The 20,425-nt window shown below is 41.1% G+C and overlaps 1 protein-coding gene across 3 annotated transcripts in view; it reads left to right on the plus strand.

The window, feature by feature from the left end:
• RIC1 (RIC1 homolog, RAB6A GEF complex partner 1) overlaps positions 1 to 20,425 on the plus strand; it is a 241,028-nt gene that overhangs the window by 186,359 nt on the left and 34,244 nt on the right. For all 3 annotated transcript variants that reach the window (XM_033925682.1, XM_033925675.1, XM_033925668.1), the window contains exons 20-23: positions 1,233 to 1,391; positions 1,494 to 1,630; positions 13,469 to 13,755; positions 17,435 to 17,629. In XM_033925682.1, the coding sequence (XP_033781573.1) occupies positions 1,233 to 1,391; positions 1,494 to 1,630; positions 13,469 to 13,755; positions 17,435 to 17,629 (778 nt within the window). The remainder of the gene's footprint in view (positions 1 to 1,232; positions 1,392 to 1,493; positions 1,631 to 13,468; positions 13,756 to 17,434; positions 17,630 to 20,425) is intronic.

Consider the following 20,425-nt stretch of genomic DNA (forward strand, 5'->3'; position numbering starts at 1 on the left):
CCCTAAATTCATTTTGAATCTTAAATTTAGTGAAAAGTGCCTGCCCTTGTTAAAATGAACTCAGAAGTCCACACTATGACTAGGAGTGTCTAAAATAGATTTTGAACTCTAAAAATTCTTTCAGATAACACTGATGATAATGGGAGAGTAGACGGTTGAAATACCACTCAGTCAGAAAAAATCACTAATCTAAACCATAATTAAACTTAATAAATAAAAACATTTTTTAATTAAGAAGAGAGTCCTCAGTATTCACAACTTCTGAATCGGGAACCAAACCCTTAAACCAGAGTTGCCACTAGGTAAACCCAAACGGGTGTTTACTTGTGAAACATCCCCGGATCTCTTTTCATGTGAAAAATCAAGTGTAAGTGTATATAATGTGACAAAATGAAAAACACTCAGTATTGTCAATATTTCAACTGCTACAATCCAATTATAATCAATTTCTCAGCATCCAAGCAATCTTGATAGCCTCAGTGCCATTTGCAATTAATCACCAGAATCTGCTTATCTTGCTTAGTTGTACAGCATGTTGATTTCCCCTTTGTAAGCATGCTATTTTCTGTTCAACGGGGCTCCATTTCAGAGGTAAGTCCCCCTTCTTCGGGAACCTCAGCACCACTCATATATTCCAACTCTAGTGTCCAGCAATCTGAAAAGCATGAATGGCAAAATGAAAATGGTGCTGGTGAGTGGTGAGCAAAATCCAGGGAATGATGTAGGGCCATGAAAAACATAAGTTATTCCACACTTTTCTTTATACTTCTCGTTTCATTTCATATCATTGAAATGAAGTTTCAGGAAAAGTGTGGAATAACTTATATTTTTTATGGCCCTACATTATTCTCTTCTTGGTTGGGCTAAGAACTTTTCAGCAACCCCTTGTAAATACAAACAAATTGTATTTCCATATATCTACATATGTGATAATCATGTACTTGTACTTTTCTTTTTCCTTTGTGGTGGGGGGGTTCTTTAAAAGAAACTCCTTGGTAAGTTTGGTTGTTAAAATGTGAAATTATCAGTTCTTAGAAAGTGTGATGGATATAATGGCTCTAACCTTCCAATCATATAATATTGGTACTTCAATGATCTTACTGTTTGAGTTTATTTTTCAGTTGTGTGTACAAGTTCAAAAAGTTATGCAATGTAATTTGAATGTGTTTGTTTTATCCTTTATTGCATTCAAACAGAGAACTTTTTTTTTTTTAATAATCTGTTCCTTTCAGAATATGGAGGTTCCAGCAGTCAGCAGGCAGCATGCCACTCTGCTCTTCAACACTGCTCTGGAGCAGGGAAAGTGGGACCTTTGCAGGCATATGATCAGATTTCTTAAAGCTATTGGCTCTGGAGAATCTGAGACTCCTCCACCCACTCCTACAACTCAGGTTGGTTAGCCATTCATACACATTACATTTCATTCACCAGTCTTGTTTGCAGCTTTGTAGTGCAAAAGTTGACTTCACTGTTTTTGCATGTATGTCTTCCAGGAAACCAATTCTGCTGGAGGCTTTGAGTTCTTCAGACATCGAAGCATTAGCTTGTCTCAATCAGCTGAAACTGTTCCGGCTGGTAAACTTAACCTACAAAAAACTCTGAGCATGCCTACTGGTCCATCTGGGAAAAGGTAATGAATAGAATACTATTCAAAAGAGTTTAAACTGTTTACACACATATAATTTTAATCGGGGCGTCCGCGTGGTTTCATTTTGCTGGCAGCGACTCATCGCTCACCAAGAGCACGAGGAGGACTTTGACCCACCTCTTATGCCCTTTGGGACTCTAGGCCTCTGAAGAGACCAGGGGAGGCTAAGACCATGGCTCCTGCGCCCCACATGGGCACTCCTCAGCAGACCAGCGCATATTAGGCATGATATAGTAGTGGAAAGGTTTGGAGAGTCCATCCCTATTGATTATTAGACAAATCAAAGGGTTTTGAAGCAGGTGAAGGCCCGGAGAGAGACACCAAAAAATCCTCAGATTAGGATTTTAGGGGTAGGGAACCCTCAAGGAAGCCCCAAGAGTGCTTAAAAATCCCTAATTCAACCTCATCCTGATGTCTCTCATACACAGTAGTTGTTTGTACTGACAGTGCAGCCATGTGCCATGCCTGTCTTAGCTTTCATCTCAGTCAGCTCATAGAGAAGTTGCTGGCCTCAACCAAGCAGGGATACTCTTCAGGCTTGTCTTTGATCTGCATTTACCCTGGCTAGCTAGCCTGTAACCTTCTCCCCAGTTGCGCCTCATGATTATTCAAGGGGGGGGGGTCAGCTGGCACACACAAAGTCTCCCAGACTAACATAGGTGCCATATGCAGCTTGCACTCAAGCTCACAGGGCCAAACCCTGAGCTGAATCAAGTGTTAGGACAGGCAGGCCAGGCAGGTGGTCCGCCCAGCAACAGAGCTCTGAATGCAGAATCCGCAGCTTCCCTTAGGTAGAGATGAACTAGGACCACTGCAAACCTCTTTGGCACTGAAAAGCTTCAAACTTAAGACTAAAAGCCTGACAATAAAAATTCTGAAGCAGAGCAGATGAAAAGATACCTTCGCACCTTGCTTGTAGAAAAAAAACTGAGGAGAGAGGGCACTGCCCAGGGACACAGGGAGGCGGAGCTGAAAAGTAGATGATTCCTTCTGCAAGTCCTTGCAGGTGAAGATGCATAAACTAGTCCAGACTCATGTTGTTTGCACTGGAAAGAAAAATAGTGTTATGTTCCTGCATGGGATAGCATTTGGCAAAAACCATAATAGAAAAATTATATATATATTTTTTTTAATTCGCAGTATTGCTTATAGAAATAACATTCTTAAAATAATTGCACATGACCGTGCTAAAAAATAAATGTACAGTATTGCACAATCATAATAAGCAATTAATCTGCTCATTAACCATTGCAATGCACCATGGTTTTCTCACCATTAGAAGTAAAGTAACGCTGTTAAACGAAAGCAATTGCGCACAACAGTGCTGAAAAATACCTATTTCTAAAAGGGGCCCTTAGTGTGCTCACCATTAGGACAAAACAATTCAGGATGCTACAGCACAGACTGGGAAATGGACATATATAAAGAAATGGTATACTACCATTATGAAAATGTTACTCGACAAAAGCCTGCTTTACAGAAATGTACTGTAAACATTAGGACCCTTTTTACAAAACCACGGTAGCAAATGGACCAAAGCCCATAGGAGTTGCATGGACTTTGGTGCATTTAACCGCATTGGGACATGCTATTGGGCTTTCTAAAAGGGGCCCTTAGTGTGCTCATCATTAGGACAAAATGCTTCAGAATGCTACATTGCAGACTGGTAAACAGACATATATAAAGAGATGGTATACTACCATTATGAAAACAATGCTTGATAAAAAACCAGCATTACACAGATACAGGTGTACAATATTGTACTGTACTGTATCACTCAAGGTACATCACTCAGCCTGATCAACCTCTAACGCACGAGTCAAGGCTGGCAAGTCAACTTCTGTCACATCAACCTCTGATGCATGAGTCTCATGACTTCTTGATTGAAGAAACTGTGCAAGTCTTGTCTGCTTGGCTTTCCTTCTCAAGTCCTTAAGTGTCTCAGCGCAAGAGGCAAACGCAGAGCTTTGTCAGACGCTTGAATTTTAAACTGCGCTCCAGTATGGGATCACATTCCTTCATGTCACTGAACAGTTTTTCCAATGTCATTGCCCATCCTGGCATACAGTTCAGATTTTTTTTCTTCAAGTGTGCAAGGAGTTTGGGTTCTTAGACCATAAGAGGCTTGCATTTGAAATCACCCATGGCATTAGCACACAGTAGCAGGGTGCTGCGATCTTTAATTGCCTTGAATCCTGGAGCTTTTGCTGCCATTTTCATTATATATATATATCCATTTCCCAGTCTGCTTGTACAATAAGCCAGTCTCATCCACATTAAATGCCTCCTCTGGCACATACCCCTTTTCTTCAGTTACACTTAGCAGATATGTTTTAAATTCCTCAGCAGCTTCATTGTCAGCTGAACCTGCCTCCCTGTAAAGGCTTACTTGTTTTTTAGGGCAGTATAAATGTAAATATATTTAATTATGGGTATACAGAAAGCACAGGCTGTTTTCATAAGTTTAAGAGGAGGAAAAAACCTCGGAACCAAAACAAGTTTCAAGTTTAAGTTTCAAGTTTCAAGTTTCAAGTTTAATATGTTTTTGATTAATCGCTTCATCTAAATTCGAAGCGATGTACAATATAATAAAATTACAATGTAAAAACAGAATCATAGAAGATAATACTAACAAGGTTAAAAAACAAATTTGACGAAACTGGAGACAAGAGGAAAATATGGGGAAGAAGTTACATTTTAAATAAAAAAGATTATACATAAAGGGAAAGCACATAAGGGAGGGATAATGATAATAATTTTAAAAAGATAAAATTTAGTAGGAGAATAAAATTGGAAATGAGACTTGAAAGAAAACTTTATGAGATTCTCATGATTATTTAAAAAGACACTTAGAAGCATAGTTAGTTTAAGAATGCGTCATTAAACAGGAATGTTTTTAGTTTACATTTAAATTTTTCTAAATTAGATTCTTCCCTTATAAAGCTCGGTAGAGAATTCCAAGTCTGGGGTGCAGTGACTGAAAAAATAAACTGACGACGCGTATTTATTATTTTTAGCGATGGAATCGTTAGAAGATGCTGTGCGGCAGATCTTAAAGTTCTATTAGCTGTATAAGGGATAAGCAGTTTATGAATGAAGGCCGGAGTTTTATAGAGAAGTGATTTAAAGGTGAGCAAGCAGAGTTTATATATTATTCGATGACCCACCGGAAGCCAATGGGCTTCCTTAAGGAGCGGCGTTACGTGATCAAATTTTTTTTTTTTATAGATAAGTTTAATGGATGTATTTTGTATTATCTGTAAGCGTTTTATTTCCTTTTGTGCTATACCTTTGAATAGGGCATTACAGTAATCTATCTTTGAAATGACAAGTGAATGAATGAGGATATTTAGAGAATTGGCATTAAGGAACTGTGATACAGAGCGGATTTGTCGAAGCCTGAAGAATGAGGACTTTATAACATTACTAATATGGTCATGGAAGGAAAGAGAGTGATCGAAAGTAACTCCGAGTATTTTAATATTGTTTACCTCTTGTAAAGGATGACCCTTAATAGAAATTGGGAGGCTTAATTTGGGGTTATCCTTCCAGGGAAAAAGTAGTACGTTAGATTTAGAAATGTTCAATGCAAGTTTATTATTGTTTAACCAATTATGTATTTGTTCTAATTTTGTATTGATTACTGATATATCAGAAGGATTATTGGTATCAATGGGGTGCAGAAGTTGGATATCGTCGGCATAAGCAAAGACATTAAAGCCGATAGATTGACATAAAGTTAACAAAGGTGCAAGAAATATATTAAATAGAAGAGGAGAAAGTATAGAACCTTGTGGGACACCGTTTGAAGAGGGAAAAGTATTGGAAGTTGAATTATTGAAAAAAACAGATGAAGAACGATCAGAAAAGTAAGAGTGAAACCAAGATAGAACTTGGTCAGTGATACCAATTGACTGGAGCCTAGTTAGTAATAGCTCATGATCAATTGTGTCGAAAGCCGCCGAAAGATCCAAAGAAACTAAGAGAACTGATTGATGATGGTCTAGAAAGTAGTGAATAATGGTAGTCATGCCTATTAGTGAATGTTCTGTAGAATGATGTTGCCGAAAGCCAGTCTGATTGGGGTGAAGAATATTAGTTTTTTCAATAAAATCTGAAATCTGGTTAAACACTACCTTCTCAGTTAGTTTAGATAAAAATGGGATATTGGCTATCGGTCTGTAGTTCGACATATCTTCAGGACTAATTTTGTGATTTTTAATGATCGGATGAATAATTGAGTGTTTCCAAACCGTAGGAATGATACCTTTTTTTAGACTGTTACTAACCAGGGTAAGAATTGCTGGTCCGAAAATCTTAAAGAATCGCTTAAGGAGGAAGGGAGGAATAGAATCAGTTTGGGAACCTTTTAAATTAATAGTTTTTAAAGTAGCTTCAATCTCTGCTAAAGTAGGAATATTAAATAAAGAACATTTTGAAGAAAATGAGCTAAGCTCCGTTAGTACTTGATCAGATTTAACTAATGAGTTTATAGTGAATGTGGATCTGATATTGTCAATTTTTTCGATGAAATAAGTAGCGAGTTCTTGAGAAGTGAGTTTAATTTCAGTATCTTGTTTTTTACGTTGATTAAAATGAGTAATTGAATTTAATATACGATAAAGAGTGGAGGAATTTGTGGCTTTCTGAATTAATCCTGAGTAAAATTTTGTTTTTGCAAGATTTATTTTTGATTTATAGAATTTAGAGTGTTCTTTAAATAGTTCTGAGTTAACTACAGATTTATCTTTCCTCCATTTACGCTCCAAGGATCTTACTTGCTTTTTGATGAGTTTGAGTTCTGCAGTATACCAAGGATTAATAGATTTTCTTCCAGAGATGATTTTTGATTGTTGAGGAGCTAGTGTATCCAATAGTTGACGGGTGTTTTTGATCCAACATTTGATTGAGTCTTCTAATGATGTACAATTTAAGTCAAAGAAATCTGAAGGAAGTGCGGCCGCAATATTTTCGAAAGAAAGATTATTGAAATCTCTGAATTTGATTATTTTTTTGGTAGATGTGGATGCTTTGAAATTAAGAGTATATGACATTGATATCAGGAAATGATCCGACCAGGGAACTGGTTGGCAGAAATTCAAAGTGTAGTTATCGATTTGAAATGATGGGATAAGTGCCATATCAATAGTATGCCCTAAATTGTGTGTAGGTTCCAGTATGAGAGGATGCATGTCTAAATGATCAATGTGTGTTAGAATAGTTTTAGTTTGAGAATCGTTAGGAATATCGAAATGGATGTTAAAGTCTCCTAAGATTAAAGGGTTTAAAGTAGAGGAACCGAAGTCAAAGAGCAAAGATTGTAGTAGAATTAAATTTTCACTATTAACTGGAGGAGGTAAATAAAGGAGTAGAGCGTCAAGTTTAGGCTTAGTATGAAAAGAGAATTGTAAAAATTCAATAGGAGAATTAGACGGAGAGTAATCTATAGCTGTTATTAATGATGTACGGAAAATGATGGCTAGACCTCCGCCACGTTTGTACTGACGATGATTGAAGAAATATGAGAATCCAGAGGGACAACTGTAGGAGAGGTAAGCTTCCTCTCCGTCAGCTAGCCAAGTTTCGGTTAAGCATATGACATCAAAAGAGTGTTGTGAAATTAAATCTTTGATTAAGTGATGTTTAGTTTTAACTGATCGAACATTTATTAATCCTATATTGAGATGCAGATTTTCGGTACTTTTGGGAGAGGATACAATAATTTCAGAACGTACAGGCAGATGGGGATTTGTTATGAAGTTAGCTGTTTTGCAAGGCCTATGTCCCCAGAAAACAGGGATAGAAGTAACAGAGTTATCCATATTAAGTGAATGGAAATTAGGAACTAAGTATTGAGTAATATAAGTATCATTAGAATTTAGGACAGAAGAAAAAAAAAAGCAGTAAGGTATATTATTAGAATTGGAGGTATTAGTGAATCTGAAAGGTATAATCGTTGGAAAATAGAAAACGCACTGTAGTAACGCACAAAGGAGCGCATTAAGGAGCAGGACCTGCTCCTTAATGCACAGGTAAAACACTTCAGTAAAATAATAAAATCTAAGCAAAGTAAAATAACAGCAGGTAAAGGTGCAGTGCAGTGATATTCCAGCCTTCAGTGACAATAGCGTGCGCCGCAAAGTGCTTGATTTTATAGAGCATGTACCGGCAGGGGGGCGGAGTCCACAGCGGGCCGCCGCTATGCGGCGGCTGAAGGGCCTTGAAAGAACTGTAGAGAAGAAGAATGAATGCACAGGTAAAACACTTCAGTAAAATAATAAAATCTAAGCAAAGTAAAATAACAGCAGGTAAAGGTGCAGTGCAGTGATATTCCAGCCTTCAGTGACAATGCCTTTGCCTACCACAGGAAGGGCTAAAGATAAGAAGGTAGCAAATCTCATCTTATTAGGAAATGATTTTAAACAAATTCTTCAATCTGTTGTGTTAACTGGTTTGGACTACTGTAATATTGTGTATTTGGAAATGTCAACTTCTGATATGCATGCATTACAGGTTGTTCAAAATTCTATCATTCAAGCTCTGTTTGGTATTGGGAAGTGTGAACATGTTACTTTATATTTTATATCATTCTATTGGTTGACTGGAATATAGAGTGAAGTACAAGCTGTTACTGTTGGTTTATTTAAGTGCACATCATTTATCACCAAAATACTTACAGGATTGTGTGACGCCCTGTGTGCTCTCTTGACCATTGCATTCTGCTGCACGTTGTGATTTGATTATTTCTACTCATAAAAATTTACATTTAGAGACTAAGAGAACTAGTATTTTCTCATGTGTGGAACTTGTAGAGTGGAACAGGCTTCCAGTATATGTTAGGCAACAAAGAGGCCTATGTAAGGTCAAAAAACTGCCAAAATGTCAATGAAGTATGATGGTTGATGTTTTCATACGAACTGATATTTTTTGATGTATGTATGGTTGTACTCTGCCTTGTTTAAAGATAAACTATATAAACCCTGGTCAAAGACAGGTCTTCTTTATGCCTTCCCGACCTCTTTGCAGTTGGGAATAACTAGTGAGATAGTTAAATTTGCTAATAACACAAAGTTATTCAAAGTTGTTAAATTGCAAGAGGATGGTGAAAAATTGTCCAGTCTTGTAAGGTCCTCTTGCATCAAAATGACACTGACTTTTAATATGAGCAAGTGCAAAGTCACCACCCAGGAAGAGGACCTATGTGTCATCGATGATATGTTTGAAACCCTCTGCTCAGTGTGCAGCAGCAGCTAAGAAAGCAAGTATAATGTTGGAAATTAGGATAGGAATGGAAAACAAAGATGATAATTTTATAATGCCTTTTTATCGCTCAATGGTGTGGCCACACTTCGAATACTATATGCAATTCTAGTCACTGCATCTCAAGAAAGATATAGCAGAATTAGGAGGTAATGTCATATTATGGATTAAGAATTGGTTAATAGCTAGAGACTAGGGTTAAATGGTCAGTATTCTCAATGGAGAAGGGTAGATAGTGGGGTTCTCTGAGGGTCTGTGCTGGGACCACTGCTTTTTTTTACATATTTATAAATGAGCCGGAGATGGGAATGAGAATGTCATAATGCCTTTTTATCGCTCCATGGTGCGACTGCACCTTGAATACTGTGTGCAGTTCTGGATATTGCAGAATTAAAAAAGGTACAGAGAAAGGCAACAAATATAATAAAGGGATGGGATGACTTCCCTGTGAAGAAAGGCTAAAGAGGCTAGGGCTCTTCAGCTTGGAGTGGAATAGGTACAATCTCAAAAAATACTAGGACTAGGGGGCACGCAGTGAAGCTACTAAGTAGTAAATTTAAAACAAACTGGAGAAAATATTTCTTCACTCAACATGTAATTAAACTCTGGAATTTGTTGCCAGAGAATGAGGTGAAAGCAGTTGGCTTAACAGGGTTTTAAAAAAGTTTGGATAATTTCCTAAAAGAAAAGTTCATAAGCTATTATTACAATGGACTTGGAAAAATCCACTTTTTATTTCTAAGAAAAGCAGCATAAAGTCTGTTTTACTCTTTTATGATCTTGCCGGGTACTTGTGCCCTTGGTTGGAAACTGGATACTGGGCTTGATGAATCTTTGATCTGTCCCAGAATAGCAACTCTTATATTCTTATAAATTTCTATGCATGTGCAGCCTTTCTTTGCTCAGCAGTCTCTTCAGTGCCTTACTTTTGTCCTTTGACTTTGCCAAAGAGATTAAAAACAAAGCTCTCCCAGTTAGTACATAGGAGATTTTTAATCTCTGCATCTTGTCTTGACAGGAGCTGATGAACATAGAACTCCTCTTATGTGTACAATTTGACATTTTTGATGCCTCTGCCCATTGCTGCTTAGCGTCTTTCTTGATTACATGCTACTATAAGGCTAACTGTACCAGGCTGGCAGATGCTCCATGTAGTGAAGACTCCTTGTTCAGAGAAAAACACCCTGGATATCAATAAGAATGATTATTTGCTGACAGTATTTACATCATATCCTCTAAACCAGGGTTCTCGATCCAGTCCTCAAGACATAACCAGCCTGTCAGGTTTTCAGAGAAGACCCCTCATGAGACCCCACAGACACAGTGCTAACAGGACAAGGTCTGCAATGAAACCAGGTCAAGCATACAAATACTTTCTGCAAAAGAAAACTTCTGCAAAAATACTTCATCTGTGACCCAGATAGATGCCGACATCTGCCAACTAGCTAGTGAAGAATGGGTCACAAGATAAGCCACTGTAACAGCTCAACATGACGGCCCTGATTCTGCAAAGTGCGTCCTGATTTTAGGCAGCTGTAGGCGTCCTACAGCTGTCTAATCAGCCAATCGGGATGCACATTAAAAAAAAAAAAAAAAATGCTCCCCCGGGCAGGCCGCCTATATTGAAGGCGCCTCCGGGAGCCTAGGGAGGCCCGCAAGACTGCCTAAACTCGCCTAAGGGCCTTAGGCGAATAGGCGGCCCTATGCATCTCCCTAGTAGAGGAAGAGACGCTTACAATGTAGGCCAGCAAAATGCCTGGACCAATCAGGCCTTAGGCATAGCGGGTCCGCCCATCTCCACTAAGCCTAAGGCCTGATTGGTCCAGGCGCCTAAAGCCTGGGCCAATCAGGCCTTAGGCTTAGCCGGGAAGGGGCGAGCCCGCCTCATTTCGACCAGGTGGGTCTGCCGGCTGGATGGCACCAAGACCTGTCCAGCCGGCCAACAATTAAGAGGTTAGTGTTTTTTGGGGGGAGGTTAGGGAGGTCATCAGGGAGTGTTAGTGCGGCGGGGGGAATTAGCATGGGGGTGTCCGGGGGGAGGTGTCCTCCGGCAGGAGAGGTTGGGCACCCTCCTGCCAGCGATCGAGGGTGTCGGGTGAGCGGCGTCTACTCTAACCCGATTCTGTAACCGGCGTCTGTAACATGGACGCCAGTTGCAGAATCGGGGTTAGTATAGGCCCAATTCTGTATAGGTTGCCCCTCCTGGGCGTCCTATACAGAATCCGGGCCGACATGTCCTGTAGGGCGGTGGCTAAGAATAAGTCAAAAGTCCTAAGATACACATAACCCTGGAAGCATTGATAACCGCAATACCCAAGAAGCAGAAGGAGGAGAGGCTACTGGGAGAGGGAGGGGCACATGCCCAAGTGGTCTTGACCTCAGCACCAAGAACACACTGTCATGAGAAATAGGGAAGTCATTTTTGACACCAAAAAGCCTTGTTATGACACAAAGTTAAGACGACAAATTAGTAATTACCAATCAGAATGACTATGTATCCATCAATCATACCAGCTATTTAATACTTTATTTAAAAAAAATCAAGACCAAGCTATTAGGGTTAGAGCAAACTGAGACTTGCACAGGATGCTAGCATCTGCTTTTCACCTTTGTTTGCACAATTGTTGTATATCCTACCTGCTTTATTATTCATTAAACTTGAATAATTATATGAAGCAGCAACTGTGTTGGCGCTGAGGTCATTATGCGGAGGGCTAAGCAGCCGGTCTTTCAGTTTTCAGAAATAATTTGTGTAAAAGAATTTTTGTGCACTACTTCTCTTGTATTCAAATCTGTCTCATGCCCATTCATTGTGGGTATCCTGAAAACCTGACTGGTTAGTTGTGTCCAGTAGATTTGGTTGAGAACCACTACTCTAGACCAGGGCTGGGTAACCTATGATCCGTGAGACCATGGGGAGTGTACAAAGGAAACATTAACCAAAGTTTTTTCACCACAACTGGATGGGTTCCATTATCTGGCTACCAAGGTAGCCACAGTAGCAGAAACCATCTTCTCTAATTCCCAGGGCCCAAGAACAGCAATATCCAAGTCCTACCAATAGATACAAGTGAGATCCAATGTGAATTTCCTGCATCTAAGTGCACAATGCCATGGCTTGAGCCAAAGGATCAGCCATAAAACCAAGATTTGGCAAACTTCTCCACACCCGCAAAACTAAGAGGGAGGCTTTTGCTCTTATGAAATGACAGTTAAATATATATATATATACATATATATATATTTAACTGTCATTTCATAAGAGCAATATATATATATATATTGCAATATATAAGAGCAATATATATATATATATATATATTTAACTGTCATTTCATAAGAGCAAAAACCTCCCTCTTAGTTTTGCGGGTGTGGAGAAGTTAACGGGTGCTTGCCCCAACTTCCCTATGCAGCAGCAGCATTTCCCTCCTCCCCCCACTTTCCTGTGCAGCAGCATTCCTACATTCCCTCCCCCTCCATTTCCCTGTGCAGCAGCATTCCTACATTCCCTCCTACCTCACTACCCTGTGCAGCAGCATTTCTACATTCCCTCCCCCTCCATTTCCCTGTGCAGCAGCAGCATTTCCCTCACACCCTTCCCTGTGTTGCAGCAGCATTTCCCTCCCCTCCCCTCCCCCCCACTTCTCTGTGCAGCAGCATGTTTGTTTCTGGCTGATTCCCTTCCCCTTTCCAATCCCCGCCTGCATCGCACTACACCGTTGGCATGCCTGCATGCGCCGGAAGCTTTTATACTTTAAAGAAAAGAGCAGCAGCATGGCCAGCAGCAGCAGCATTCACAATTCATTGCTGTTGCCGGCTTCAGGTCTTGCTCACTGGCGCGTCCTATCTTCAGGAAAACAGGAAGTAGGCAGGACCCGCCAGAGAGGAAGGGCTGAAGCCGGCACAGCAGCGAATTGTAAACGCTACTGCTGCCTGAAGCACCCAAGGCAGACGCTTCTCTCCCCTCCCAGCCCAACTCCCGCTGACTCTCCTATGTCTCCCTCCCATGCGACCCTCCCAGCGAGACAAACCTCCCTCCAGTGTTGGCAGCCGCAGCACAGGCTGCTTCGCGGCTTTCTCCTGCCATTGAGTCTCTCTGTCGCGTCACTGAGGGACTCTCATCTTCCGGTGCCCGGCGCAGAGCGGCATGTGGGACCCTGAGGAGTTCAGCCAGCACTGGCGAGCATAGTTCGCGGGTGAGGAGGTTCCGGCGATGCAGCTGCTCTCTGTCCTGGGCACGTCTGCCCTCCGCCGACAGCCGCCTCGCCTCGAAGCCCTCCTCCCGGCAGCTGCCGCTCTATGCGTCTTGGAGTCCTGGTGACGTAGTAAGCGTGCATGCGCACATTTGCCGGCCACATCCCATCAGATCAGGACTCAGGGAACATGGGATAAGAGTGCGCATGTGCACTTAGCATATTATTATTATAGATATATATGTATGTATGTAAAACAATTTTGCAAGTAAAACAGTATTTAAAAGAAATGAGTGATTTGTTTTGAAGTTGACATTTTTTTGAGATTTTTAATCACAACCTTTGATCTTCTGTCTGGGTATTTTAGGTGGAGTAAAGACAGTGACTGCGCAGAAAACATGTATATTGATATGATGCTCTGGAGACATGCTCGGCGACTGCTAGAAGAAATACGTCTCAAGGACCTTGGCTGCTTTGCTGCACAGCTGGGCTTTGAGCTGATAGGCTGGTTGTGCAAAGAACGCACCAGAGCTGCTCGAGTAGAGGATTTTGTGCTGGCATTGAAAAGACTACACAAGGATTTCCTCTGGCCTTTTCCGATCATTCCAGCTGCCTCTGTTAATACTCAGTTCAAGAATGAGAAATACAGGACAGGTATTAAAGCTTAAATTTTGGTTATTTCCCACTCATGTTTCATATTTTAAAAATACTGAATGCAGCGAAGCAGATAGATTGAGGTCCTGATTCACAAAAGCTTTCCGTGGCAGTAAGACTCATTAAAGCAGTCTTACTTCCACGGAAAACTTTCTTCCCAATGCATAAAAGGGCTCTCCTTTGCTGCTACCGATCATTGTAGCAGCCACGAAGAGTCCTATGCTAATGCATTTACAAGGAGCTCATACTTTCAGGAAAAATTTGATTCATTTTTCCATGCCAATGTAATTTTGAAAGTTTTTTTGTAATATCGCTGTCTGTATACAGTCTTCCTCTGGAAACCGGTCTGAACTGAAAAATAAAGTTATTATTATTATTCTAATGAGCACTCCATGTAATGCATAGCAAGGAAACGTGTTGTTTCCCAACTGACAGGGTCTGAGCTGTCATAGTCTTTCTTGTCTGCCTGAGCGCTGATTGCCTATATGTGTGTATATGTATGTGTACACGAGGGACCACTGAAAAGTTCTCAGCCCAACCAACAGTTTAGGGAGTCTCAATTGAGGGATATACACTCAGTCCAGTGATTTTTTTTTCCCACTTTTTTCATTCTGTCAGAAAAATATGGAACGAAAAAATTGGAAAATTGCTGGACTAAGTGTTTAACCCTAGATGGAGACTACCCCAACTTTGTTGGTTGGGCTGAGAACTTTTCAGCAACCCCTCACATGTGGATAGATATAGATATATATGTGTGTGTGTATATAGATGTGTATATATGTATCTGTACAATACTAGCAATTGTTGCGGCACATCTCAGAAAATTAAAAATTAGATTTTTTTCCATTCCTAGATGATCTAATCGACCAATTCATTTGCCATAGCAATGGAAGCAGTAAACTCAGTAATACTCATTAATAGAACTCCTGAAACATCTAAGATTTGTTATGAACGATCCAAAATCTCACATGAACTCCCCCCCCCAACACCTTTTTCACTTTTGAAAATCAGCAGGGCTCTATTTGATTCCTAGAAATCAAAAAGCTGCAGACTACTTTGATCTCTCCAGTGAGAAAGGTATTTCGCAACCCACTAGCCACAATTAACAATATCTTCCAAGGTACTAGAGTCATTAGGGTTGTCGTAAATTACCCAATAAACCAATTAAGGCCCAAATTCACTAACCTGCCCGATCCGGGCAGGTCTGACGAATTCAGGAAAGAAAACTATGCAGATGGGGGCGATCGGAGGAACGCCCCCATCTGCATGGATTGCTATTGTGTGATCCACGTTCATGTGCAGACCATCTGTAAATGGTCTGCACATGCGCGTTCGAGACGCAAACCTATTTTTTTTTTTTTTAAACTTTCTTTTCTTCGTGCGGGCTGGCTCTCCTGCTCTCCCCTTCGAGGCAATCTTGCCGCCCAGACTCTCCTGCTCTCTGCCGCCTTCCATGCAGAGCGAGCCCGTGGGTTTAAAGCGGGGCTGCACGCGGGCTCGCACTGCAGGGAAGGCAGCAGTATTGTCCTGCTAATTTGCTAGATATATTTAGGGAGCCAACAGGCATTGCTCTCCCCCCTGCCCTAGGGCTTCTGCAGCCCCTGAAACAGGCAGCGAGATCGGGGCAGCAAAGAGCAGGGCAGAGGCGGCAATGGAGCAAGAGAGTCGGTAGAGAGGTGTGCAACTGGTCCCCAGAAGTCGCTTTAGGATTTGATCGGCCAGCCCAGTCGGATCGAGAATTTTGTATAGTGAATCGCTGCCTTCCCTACTTTTGAATGTCCCTCACCTCATTTGCATGTGTGGATTGGAGGATGGTCGGCAGAGAGATAAGTGAATCAGGCCGGAGGGGAATTTGGTCGTTAAGGGGTCGCAAACCGATCGGTACACATTCAGTTTGCTTTGTAAATCTAGCCCTAAACCCAGCTCTCTACAGTGATATGGGAATAACTTCTCATAAGTAACCATAGTACCTGGTTTTTATGCCTTTTCTGTTTTTAATAATGGACTCACCATTGCTGCCTTAAATTTTTCTGGATAAGTTCTCTCCAAATTGGTGCCAATTCATTTCTTAAGAATTCTGTGTTAAAACATTTGTTTTAAAGGGGATCAGCTTATTTTGAATTGAAGTTTTAAAAATGTGAAAAATAGCAGATTGAGAAGCTGAAACTTAGACCCAAATCTGTAAATGTAAAAAATACACAGTTGTGCCAATACAGTACAAGGTCAGAAATCTGGATTCCAGAGTGCCTGAGAATTTGAACCCTTTAAAATTATGACATCCAGAAAGCCTGATAATCTGGATTACAGGTGCTTCACACTTTCTCCCTCCCCTCCCCCTGCTTGTGGCCTGTTTTTGCTCCCCAGCCGAACCCCTGGTGTATTTTATAAAGAAAGTCTTTTGTGCTGTGCCACCAGCAGCAGACTTACTCACAGCCTGCACCAGACTTTTCCCTCTGACCCCTTCCCTCCCTTCTAAAAACAGGAAGTTGCATCAGAAGGTGCAGGACAGTTAGAGAGAAAGGTCCAATGAAGGCTGGAGGTAGCTTGTGAGTAAATCTGCCACTGGTGGCACAGCAAAAAAGACTTGCTTACTGAAAAGATGCATTCAGGTGTTAAACTGGAGAGTGAAAACTGCAGGCATGGAGGGGAGGAAGAGAATGCTGGACCATGTGGGGGAGGAGGGCCTAACCATGAGAGGGGGCCTTAGGGGACCTGGGCCCCTTTGTTTTGGGTTCTGGCATTTTATTAAGTTACAGAGACAGCTGGGTTGGGAAGAAAGGGAGAGAGGCACTGAATTTTAAAAGTACTGCCTGATAATCTGTAAAATCCCCCCCCCCAAATGGACTAACCCAGTCTCTGAGCGGTCCGTATTTTTGTTTGTACTGTAATGAAGATGCAAAAGAACCAAGAAACAGGTATTTTGAGGAATTTAGCTGCTAATTTAATTTAGCTTGATTGTGAGTATTGATTGTATCATATTCTTCAAACCAGAAGCTATGATAATTAACTTATTCTTTTCTTAAATTTGCTTTGCAACTTCTGGTACAGCAGTGCTAAACCATTTCGCTGTTCCAGACTCAGAAGTTAACAGACATGAAACTAAGGATAAGATGACTATTTCCGAAATACTTGATTGGAATTATCTTGAATCAAAAATCATTTTTAATTGGACTTCTTTATATTTCTAAGACTCATGTGGGTCAAGATTTAAAACCAATGGTCAGCATTTAGATTTTTTTACTCTTAAGGCATTTTTAGAATAAATATTTGATGCCACTATATGGTAGTCCTTGGCATTAAATATTTATATTTGCTGTTGACCAATGATCTTCCTATCCATATAGTTGTAATATTCATCAAGCCTAAGTAGATGCACAGACTGAATATGGATTTTTATTCCCATCCTAGCCTGTTCTCTGAAGTTATGTGGATAATATAGGGCTAGTCAGTCAAATATTCAGCCCGTAGTATGTATAGAACTTTCCAGAATATACATATAACTGATTATGTGGTGGTTTGATGCCAGGGACTGAATAAATCCTTTTGAATATTGATTCAATTGTGAAATTATAGGTGATATTAAAGCCACTTTGTTTCTTTGTGGCTATATATACAGGGTTGAACTGTTTAAATAGACTTCTTATTGTGGATTTTTTTATTGCTTTCATGAATCTTCTAGCTATTGAAGAGCAGTTACTAAAATCCCAGTCTGCTGATAGTTTTCTAAACATGGATGTAGATACTGGGATTTCCAGTGCCCCTCGAAGTCACAGTTGGTTTGGCAGTCTTGGCTCCACTCAGAGAGAAATGGATACCATGTCATCCCATGGACCTCACACACAAGATGCTTTTCTTTCACCATTGTCAAATAAAGGTACATTATCTGAACTTGTCTTGATGCAGTGATATAGTAAATGGGGGGGTCCACCCCGGGCGTGGTCTTCCTAAGGGCGCGGCACCCCTTCTCCTCTCCTCTCCCCCCCCCCCCCCCGCTCCTCTTCTTACCACACATGTGCACTCCTTGCCTTTCCCCATAATTTTTTTACTTCACTAGCACAAGGTTTACCGCCCATGTCAGCATCGGCATTCTCTCTGATGTCACTTCCAGGACCCACGCCTATGAAGTGACATCAAAGGGTGAACCGACACCAACATGGGCATGCGACTCGTGCCGGAGAAGTTAAAAAGGTACGGGGAAAGTGAAGAGGTCACTCTTGTGGCAGGGGAGGGAGTGCCACCACCCCGGGCACTGCTCACCCTTACTACACCACTGTCTTGGTGATTGTTGTGCTGGAAAAAATATTTTAGAAGGTTGCTAACATGTTTTTAGATAAACATACTACATATAACAGTCCTGTGAAATAGCGCTGTGGTTTTGCTTCATCTATAATTGAAATGCTTCTTTATCAGCACTTCTCCACATCTCTGATTTATCATGCAATGATGATGTACAATCCATGAACACAGAAAAGATCCCTTAGGATTTTTGGGCACAAAGTTGTACTTTTAATAACTTTTATTGTTTTAAATACTTTGTATGTTGACTGTAAACTGCTTAGAATTGTATGTGGTATATATTTTTTAAAAATAAATGAAAATTAGTGATGAGAATTCAATTACAGAGAAGCGAGGAATGAATTAAGAAAACATTTGTCATGGGGGTTTTGTACAGAGCCTTGTGGTTAAACTGAATGAGAAGCTGTGGCAAGTTTGTGATCTTGTGTTTTCTCTATGCCTATGTTGCAGCCCAACCTGAGACTTTTTCCCTAGCCTTAGAGAACTGCTGCAAAGGAGAGTAGCCAAAGTAGGAATTCTTATGCCTAGAAGCCAGCTTTCAGAGATGATACTTCATATGGTACTCCATGAAAAGGTGCAGTTAATACATTCCAGTTGTCAAGAAGAATAGTGGGAAAAAGAGCCAATATCTAATCAAAAATGTATTCAAGAATATTTTCATTATTTCACTTAGACATGGTGGTGAAAGGTGCTCATTTAATGGGTTTGAGGGTGAAAGAAGAAAGGTTTTGGAAATAGAGAAAGTCAGAGCAAGAGCAACCCTTCTGAAGTCCTCTGATATGCTCCCAATTTGTCCCCATAACTTCAGTGCTCCTGGCCTGTGCCAATTCGATCTATTGGAATCTGTCCTAAGCGCACTGCTGTTCTGCTGATGCTTTTTGCTCATGTTTTTAGTATTCAAATTGACAGCTGCTGCTGATTTAAATAAGGGTATTGTTTCATTTCCAGTGCAACAGGGATGGTATGCTGAATCAAGGGTCTTCCATCTACTCTTGCTAGTCCGTTGCAGGAAATTCTGATCATAGTTTTCAGCAATTCCTCCTTCTTTCTGCTGCCCCCAGTCAGTTATTTCTTCTGCAAGTGAGCCTACAGGAGCAACTTTGATCTGCTTGGTCATTTTTGTTATTTTTTGCGTGGGACTTTGTGTTCCTGTAAAGTTCTAGTGACTGCCTAGCCTGCGTGAGAGGATCAGACTTTGGTCTACAGCTGACAGGTGAATCCTGTGGGGACCTGCTCAGCCAGCCTGCTTGGACTGTGGAGCTCAGGGTTTTCCCCTTCTGTTTGCTCACTCCTTGACTTGATCAGGAGTGTTAGCACAGGCTGTATGGACACCAGTTGTGTTTCTTCGGCGCATACAGTGTTGGCTGCACTTTCCTCACCCCCTCCTCGCAGCATTTGGATCTTGGTCCCGGAGGTTGAGGCTCCGTCTTGCAGTAGCCCTACTGGCAGCTGAAGATTCAGAAGAGGCAGCTTTCCTGGTGGCTGAGGTGCTCTCCTAATTCCAGCTATCCTTAAAGGAGCTAAGACAGGCTGAAGCACTTCTTCCCAACGTCTGGCCTGTGAGTAGGGCTGTTACAGCCCACAGGGCAGTGGGGGGAGTGGTCTGAATTTGATGGTTTTTTGTGTCTATATTTTGATGTACCATATAACTTAGGGAGTAATCAAACTATTATCTGTGATATTCTCAATAGCACTCTATAGCGTCGTCTGGCTGGGTTTGGAGTGTGCTAGAGATTGAAGCCGTAAAAGGAAAATTCTCCTCCTGAGGAAGCATTGGTGTGCGAAACTCGAATCGAGGGGAAGACTTTAGTTTCATGGCTTCTCTGCTATAGGATTTTAAACATGGGTTTCTGGCACAGTTATTTTCATACTTGCCTGTCACATGACCAGCACTGCACCTGCCATAACGAGCAGATAAGTATTAATGTTTGTCTGCCTTGTTTATATGATCTAGACCAGGGGTGTCCAACCTTTTGGCTTCACTGGGCCGCACTGGCTGAAAAAAATGTTTCTGGGGCCGCACAAACATGCAAAAGCTGCAGCAAGACACATGAGGGAGCCGGCAAGATGGTACACACCTGGGGGCAGCAGAGGAAAACACTGCATCACCCTCGACCAGGGCCACACAAAATACTTCACGGGGCCGCATGTGGCCCTCGGGCCGCAGGTTGGACACCCCTGATTTAGACAGTAAGACAACGATAGTACGATGATGGTCTGAGGGCAGCCCGTGTTCAGTTCTTTTCACTTGAACAAATACAGGGTTGTGGGTCTGAGCACTATCTTTGTTACATTAATTAATGGATTTAATCTGTGATTTAATAGAGAGTTATATTTTGATGTAGCTTTGTTCCCCCACCCCAAAAATCCTAAA

Source organism: Geotrypetes seraphini, chromosome 1 (assembly GCF_902459505.1).
Source record: "Geotrypetes seraphini chromosome 1, aGeoSer1.1, whole genome shotgun sequence".
NCBI lineage: Eukaryota > Metazoa > Chordata > Amphibia > Gymnophiona > Dermophiidae > Geotrypetes > Geotrypetes seraphini.